At 56.6% G+C, this 8,046-nt stretch overlaps 1 protein-coding gene across 1 annotated transcript; it reads left to right on the plus strand.

The window, feature by feature from the left end:
- Window positions 1–691: 691 nt before the first annotated feature.
- On the plus strand, window positions 692–6,564 carry PARP3 (poly(ADP-ribose) polymerase family member 3). The gene is given in 11 exon segments (XM_059939789.1): window positions 692–713; window positions 1,359–1,543; window positions 1,920–2,046; window positions 2,286–2,470; window positions 2,644–2,776; window positions 2,864–3,087; window positions 3,326–3,475; window positions 3,685–3,771; window positions 4,016–4,193; window positions 5,377–5,532; window positions 5,974–6,564. Coding segments are annotated over 10 exon segments (1,593 nt in total). The 5' UTR covers window positions 692–713; window positions 1,359–1,360; the 3' UTR covers window positions 6,144–6,564.
- Window positions 6,565–8,046: the final 1,482 nt, after the last annotated feature.

Genomic DNA, 8,046 nt, shown 5'->3' on the forward strand with positions numbered 1-8,046 from the left:
CCCCGCCTCCCACGGCTCCATTGGGTCCTTAGGTAGGTTCTGTCACGCCCCCAAGCGCCCATAGGATAAAATGCCTGTGGTCACGCCTCCTAGAACTCCTATAGGCTCCCGCGCCCGGCTCCGCTAGGAAGCAAGCCTCTCCCTGGCGCTTCCGGCCAACGGCTGCGGCGCGTGCGCCCTGCCGCTCGCTGACGTATGAAGAGGGATCGGACCCCGACACCTTCTCTGTGTTTGCTCTCCTTGGACGCTGGGGTGCGCCAGAGACACGGGATTCCTTTTCCTGGAACGTGACTCCTCCCCGTCAGGGGCAGGGGCCAGGGTGAGAGAGTCTGACTCTAAATAACCGGGGGAGAGGGATCCGGCAGCCCCCGGGAGAGGAGGGCAATGCCCGCACGTGGGGCCAAGGTCACTGGACAACCGGTGGACACGTATTGCATGCCTCAGGCCAGATGAGCAATTCTAAGGGCGCGTCAGTCCCCTGGGCCTTGGCTGTGTCCGGATCAAGTGTCCACCCATCCATGGGACAGGCTGCCTGCCCGCCTCGGCCTGCCCAGCCTCTGACTCACCAGACTGGTGGCCAAATAGCTGGAATCCTACCCACACCCGCTTCTTCCCCGCTCCCCTAAGGCTTATGGGAGGTTGTTAGAACTAGGACTGCTTGGGAGTTACTGACCTGGTGGCCACCACCACTCCCAGGTCCCTGCTTCTCTTAGGTGAGTGCCCTATGGCCTTGCCCACAGCCCTCCACAGGGCATGGCAGGGCGGGTGTGACTGACCCTTGCCCTCTGGCAGTTCAATGCCACTGGTCTGGGACGGAGGCTGGCACCCCAGAACTCTTGAACCTGCTGGGAAGGGTTTCTGCGCTATTGGGTCCCAAGCTTTGGAGGGACAGATCTGGTCTTAGGAGTGCTGCCCCCCGGGAGCCACTGCCCACTCTCCTCCATAGCTGGGGTGACTCAGCCCAGCAACCATGCCAGGTCCAAGTTAGCTGAGATGGGGGAGGAGCAGAGAGTGCTCTGGGGAGAGGAGCCCAGAAATGGGAGGGGGGAGATGCTCCTTTCACTTTCCCTTCAACCTCAGAACACGCAAAAGAGCCATAGAGGGTGGAGAGCCCATCTTCCTTGACCAGACTGGGCAGACTGGACAGGGGCCTGGCCTGGTCTGGCCCTGGTGACTGGAGAAAGGGGTGTATCTGGGGTACAGAGAGCCGGTTTTGGTCAGGGACCGGGAGTGGGGAAATGGAGGCAGAAGGAGGTCACCAAAGGGCAATCTCAGGGTGGGGCAAGTTGGTACTGTTCCAGCCAGGTGGGACGCAAAGGCCATGGATGCCTGAGGGCCCCCTCTGTGCCCCAGAACAGCCATGGCTCCAAAGCGCAAGCCCCAGGTGCAGCGTGAGGGTCCTGAGAAGAAGAAGGGGCATCAGGGGGCAGAAGAGGAGGACAGTTTCCGCTCCACTGCCGAGGCCCTCAGGGCCACACCCACAGAGAAGCGCATAGCCTAAATGGACCCCCTGTGCCCACTCAGCTGCAACCCTGGGACCCAGGTAAGCTGTAGTCCCCAGCCAGTCCCAGTGCCTGCTCCCTCTTGGGTACAAATACACTCAGACCTCCTCCCCTCCCACTTGGCTCTGGCCAAATAGCTCAAGGCTCCCAAGTAAACTGTGTTCTTGCAAGACCCCAAAGGTCAGGCAGGGCTATATCCCATCAGATCCAGGTGGGTCATGTCTGCTCTTCAGACCCCAGGACAGGCCCCTGAACTTCTCAGTTTTCCCCCCACAACACTTAAGTCAGGGTTCCCAGACAGGACCTCCTCTGACACCCCAGTGCAGTGTGATTCCTGTCAGCGTGCAGCCAGGTACCCCATCCCACCCAGGGGCGGCCGGAGCCAGCCTGCCCTCTGCACACCCCCTCTGACCACAGGTGCGTGAAGACTATGACTGTACCCTGAACCAGACCAACATTGGGAGCAACAACAAGTTCTACATCATCCAGCTGCTGGAAGAAGGTGACTGCTTTATCTGCTGGAACCGCTGGGGGCACGTGGTGAGTACCACCCACCCACCCTGTGCCCGCATCCTCCCCACCTCTCCCTGCTCAACGCATGCCCCCTGCTCCCCGGGGTCCCCACAGCTTACTCAGGCCAAAAGGCCACAGCCTCTGACTGTGCCCTGCCCCACCTCTGACATCCAGGGGCGCTCGGCACAGGGCCTGCACAGTAGAGGCCAGCAAACATTTACGGCGGGCACTGTGGTAGGCACACCTCTGAAAGCTGTTGCTTGCCGGGAGAGGTGGGCCAGTCAAAACTCAGCCACTTCATGTCACTGGAGGATGCACAGAAGGACTTTGAAAAGAAATTTCGGGACAAGACCAAGAACAGCTGGGCAGAGCAGGACCACTCTGTGGCCCACCCCAGCAAGTATACACTTATCGAAGTACAGAGAGAGGATGAGGCCCAGGAAGCCATGGTGAAGGTGAAGTGGCCAGGGAGGGAGGGTGGGCCTGGGCCGAGGGAAGGGACGGCCACTGCCCAGCTGTACACCCGCAGGCACAGGCCTTCCTCTCTGGCCTCTGTCTGGCCAGGCCCTGCTCCAGGTGCAGGTGCCCTGCCCAGCTGCTCCTGCCCACATGTTCCCTCTACCCCTAGGTAGACAGAGGCCCAGTGAGGACCGTGGTTCAGCAAGTGCAGCCCTGCTCCCTGGACGCAGCCACACAGAAGCTCATCACCAACATCTTCAGCAAGGACGTGTTCAAGAATGCCATGGCTATCATGAACTTGGGTGAGGGGGGAGGAGCCAGGACGGGTAGCAGGGATCTGGGGGTGGCAGGGCTGTGGGCCTGACTCCCCACTCTCCCCATCCCCCCAGATGTGAAGAAGATGCCACTGGGGAAGTTGAGCAAGTAGCAGATTTCCTGGGGTTTGGAGGCCTTGGAGGCAGTGGAGGCGGCCCTGAAAGCCCCCGCAGATCGTGGCCTCAGCCTGGAGGAGCTATCCTCCCACTTCTACACCATCATTCCCCACAACTTTGGCCATAGCCAGCCCCCATCCATCAACTCCCCGGAGCTTCTGCAGGCCAAGGACATGCTGCTGGTGAGGGTTGGCAGGTTGCAGGCAGTGGGGTTACCAAACAGATAGATGGGGCAAGGGAGATGGGGGACAGATAGATGGACTGCAATGGGCAGGCCGAAGGACAGGGGAGGGGAAGGCCAGACAGATAGATGGGGTGGGGCTGAATAAGGTGGGGTGGCCATGGTCCTATTTATGTGGGAGGGGGAGGGGAAGCCCAGGGTCAAGGGGACACACAAGCTGCCAGTGCCCATCCCCTTAGGTGCTGGCAGACATCGAGCTGGCCCAGACCCTGCAGGCAGCCCCCGAGGAGACAGAGAAAGTGGAGGAGGTGCCACACCCACTGGACCGAGATTACCAGCTCCTCAAGTGCCAGCTCCAGCTGCTGGACCCAAAGGCGCCTGAGTACAAAGTGGGCCGGTCCCCACAGAGGAGCCGAGCTAGCAGTGGGCACTGGCCCTTTGCCTGTCTGCCCTCCAGGTGCCCAGAAGAATCCCTCTCCTAGGGCCTTCTCTCGCTGTGTCTCCAGGGCCTGAGGAGAGCTCTGGGACTGCGGGGGACAAGTGGAGGTTAGTCCATACATTGCTTGATCTTGGCACCCAGCTTCTTGTCTCCCCGCAGGTGATACATACCTACTTGGAAAAGACTGGCAGCAAGTACAGTTGCCCTGCTCTTCAACATAGTTGGACAGTGAACCGAGAAGAGGAGGTGAGGAAGATTCCCTCCCCACGATCACTACCTTGTCCCTTAGGGAGATGACCTTGGCTTATCTTCTCTTTAGCGAGTTGTCTGAGAAACTCTGACCAGTTTCCACCAGGCCTAGGTCTTGTGCATGTGTGCACGAGTATGTGAGTGACTAGGGAAGCCTTGGTCTTGGTCATACTCTCTGATGGCAGACAGAAACACCTGAGCTTGGGTGGCATGACTCTCCCTGTTCCCATCTCCCCCCCAGGGAGATCAGTTCCAGCCCCACGACAAGCTGGGTAATCGGAAGCTACTGTGGCACGGCACCAACATGGCTGTGGTGGCCGCCATCCTCACCAGTGGGCTCCGCATCATGCCACATTCTGGTGGCCGTGTTGGCAAAGGCATCTACTTTGCCTCGGAGAACAGCAAGTCAGCTGGCTATGGTGAGGTGTCCCTCGGGGCCAAGCCCTGAGTGGGTATGGGGACACTAAGGAGCATGGGGCCCATTACTTGTCCCACCTGCGGTGGATCCAGGAGAGGACCCCTCGGATAGTTACTGACTAGAGAGCTCAGTGGGGCATCCTGGGGGTTGGGGGACTCAAAGGAGGCATCCGCTGGTCAGCGACAGCTTCCTGGAGAAGGTGATGCAGATGGGATGAGTGTGCCAACCTGACCTGGGAGGGGGTGAAAGAGGAGCCTTCAAGGTAAAGCAGCCAGGGAGTGGCACGAAGCCTGGGAGGCTGCGGCAGGTCAGCACCTCCAGGCACGTCCTGATGACAAAGCTTAGAGCAAATGCCTAGTGTGGGTGTGGGGCTTGGGGGCCCAGGAGGATCAAGGGAGCCTTATTCAGAGAGCGATGGGGAGTACAGTTGAACGTGGCTGCAGCCGTTGGGAGGGTGGCAAAGGCCAGAGGCTGCAGGGAGGCTGTGTTCCCATCCAGGCCAAATGTGATGGGCCCCCAGCCCAGGGCAATGGAGGCGGAGGAGGAGAGAATCCATGAGAGGAGTATGTGGGAGGTGGGATGGGCAGCATTGTGGGAAAGGGTTGAGGGTGTCTCCAATGACCCCCAAGTTTCTGTCCAGAGGTGTCCTCACTGAGGTGACCTGCCCCTACTGGCTCCTCAGCCCAGGTTGACCTCATTATTGGAGAACACTACCCGCCCCCACTCAAGAGAGCAAGGTCGGAGGATTCATCCAAGAGCAGATGGAGCTGAAGGTTGCTCAAGGCCAAGGCGTCCACTGGGAGGGCGGAGGAGCCTAAGAGGGAGTGGAGGGTGGCCTCAGGAGAGCATTGCAAGGGGGTCCCAGGGTAGAGGGTGAAGGATGCCGTGGCAAAATCAGCAGAGCAGGCCTGAAAAGCCCCCACCCCAGATATGGTCACCGGAAGGCCATTACTGACCTTGGTGAGGGTGGCAGACGCCTGGCCTCTGGGAGTTGAGGAGTGGAGGAGAGAGTGGGGAGGGAGCACAGCCGGGACAAGGGGCCTGGAGACATGGTTGGAGGAAGGATGGGTACTTTTCTGGGCCGGGGCAGCAAAGCCAAAGGAGATAACAGTGCAGCAGAGAGGAGCCCAGGGAGTCAGGCAGAGAGCCGGTCTGCCTACCCTGAGCCTCCCTGTGTCCCCCAGTTACTGGCATGTCCTGCGGGGCCCATGACATTGGCTACATGTTCCTGGGTGAGGTGGCACTGGGCAGAGAGTACCACATCACCGTCTATGAGCCCAGCTTGAAGCAGCCATCCCCTGGCTTCGACAGTGTCATTGCCCATGGCCACACAGAGCCTGGTGAGTCCCATGAAGCTGGACAGGCCTAAGGATAGAGGTGAGGCTGAGATGGAGCAGGATGCTTTCAGGGAGGAGGTGAGCAAGGAAGGGGCGTGTGAGGAAGGAAAAACAGACGCAGGATTCTTCACTGCAGTCATTCACTCTATCATTCAACAAACATTCACTGATTCAACAAATCTTTCCTGGGCATCCAGGAGAGCTTCAAAGAAGAGGTGTCATTGACTGAGCATTGAAAGATGAGCAGGCATTTCCCAGGCAGAGAAATGGGGGAGGAGATTCCAGGCAGAAGGCCCAGCCTATGCAGTGGTTTGGAGCTTGGCAAGGTGGGAATGAGCGGGCACTCCCTGTGGTAGAAGTGGAGAGCACAGGGGGTAGGACTTACCGGTAAAGCCAAGGACCAGTGACCCTTGGGTCATCCATGGCCCTTGCTGTGCCCTGCAGTTCCAACCCAGGACACCAAGCTGGAGCTGGATGGCCAACGAGTGGTGGTGCCCCAGGGCCAGCCCATGCCCTGCCCAGAGTTCAGCAGCTCCAGCTTCTTCCAGAGCGAGTATCTCATCTAGCAGGAGAGTCAGTGCCGCCTACGCTACCTGCTGGAGGTTCGCCTCTGAGTTGTCTGCCCAACCCACCTCCCGTCCACCGCCAGGAGCTAGACCATCATCCTCAATCTTCCTCCCATCCCTGGTGCCCCCATATCACCCCTTCTTGTTCTCAAATCTCCCTCCTGTGTCCAGACAGTGATCCCCTCTCCCTCTAATCCTTGGTGGTCCTGGCATGGCTGTGGCCTCAGTCTCGCCTCCTAAGGTGATGGATGTGATGGACTGGCGTTATTACTGGGACACGGATACAGCAGCCTATTCAAGCCTGTGTAGTTAGAGAAGCACAGGCTGAGAGTGGGCGGGTTCCACATCCACCCGGGCCGTCCACCCTGGCCCAGACTGTCCATCCGAGAGAGGCGTGATCACCGAGGTGGGCCGAACTTCAGACATGCACAGGCAAGTGTATTAAACGTTGTATTGGCTCACCCCCTGACCTCTGCTTGTCTGTGCCAAAGCTGCACCAGGCCTGCGCCTCCTTGCTCTCCACAGTGACCCACCACACCACATAGCAGTTCCAGCCCCACTCCAGGGAGTGACCACTCACACGGGTGGACGTGGGTTGTACACACACTCCCACCCACCCTGGTCAGTCTACATTGGTCACTGCAACGACCGGCCTCCTCTGATCATTGAGCCTCCAAAAGGGACCCTCCCCATCAACTCAGAACTGTTGGTCATGTGGGGACCCACCTGGTGATTCTGTCCTTTAGCCAAGACATGGCCAGGCAAATCAAGCCTTCCTTGTGTCTTGGCACCAAACACCCATGTGTGTCTTCTATGTGAATATCATAAATGAATTGAGAATATCTGCAAGGGGTGCAGCTCTGCTGTCATGAAAGGAATGCTAGTTATCACCCCAGGTTACCCTGTCCACAAACAAGGGGTGCAGATGCTAGACAGCAGGTCAGGGTCCAGTGCAGTGTCACACACCACATTTAGTTGTCATGTCTCTTTGGTCTCCTTTCATCTGAAACCATTCTTCAGCCTTTTTTTTTTTTTCCTTCATAACTTTGACACTCTTGACACTACTGAAGAGTACAGGTCAGTTGTTTTATAGTCTGTCTCTCAGTTCGGGTTTGTCTGATGTTTTATAGTGATTAGATTCAGGCATTGTAGTTTGGGCAGGAACATTACATGAATGCTGTGTCCTCAGTGCACTATATCAGGAGGGACATGTCCCATTCTTGGTGATGTAAATTTGGTTGCTCAAGGTCGTGTCCACCAGGTTTCTCCACTGGGAAGTTACCATTTCCCCCATTTGTAATTAATCAGTAATCTGTGGGGAAATATTTTGAGGTGTGAATGTCCCATTCCTCATCAACTTTCACCCACTAGCTTTAAAATCCAATGATGATTTTTACCTGAAATTGATGACTTGAATCGATTTTTGCTAAGATGGTTGCAAATGATAGTTATCTAATTTAATTCCATCATTTCTTCTGTATTTATTAATAATAGCCCCCTTTGTTTATTATCAGTATGGATTTGTGGGTTCCTATTTTATGCAATGGGTTATAATCCATTACTGTTATTATTTTGATCCTCAAATTGTCCCAGCTTTGGCCAGCAGAAGGTCCTTCAAGCTGACTGTGTCTACATCATTTTACGAGCACTTCCTTATGTTCTGGTATCACATGATGTTCCAGGCTCATCTTGCACAAACCTAGAATCAGCCATTTCTCCAAGGAGCCCTGGTTCCCTAGAGCAGGAAATGGTATTTAGAATCCAAGATCTGGGCAGTAGGTATGCTCTTTGGTACTGGGTGTCATTGCTTTTCAGTCCCAGTAGCAAAGAGGGCTAGGAAATATGTATATGTAAATAAACACATCTATCTGTGTCTGTTTCTCCAATTCCAATCCAACACCATATGATCTTTCCATTCTTCCCCATATCCATAATTTTACTCCCTTCCCCA

The sequence above is a fragment of the Balaenoptera ricei genome, chromosome 11 (genome assembly GCF_028023285.1).
Source record: "Balaenoptera ricei isolate mBalRic1 chromosome 11, mBalRic1.hap2, whole genome shotgun sequence".
NCBI lineage: Eukaryota > Metazoa > Chordata > Mammalia > Artiodactyla > Balaenopteridae > Balaenoptera > Balaenoptera ricei.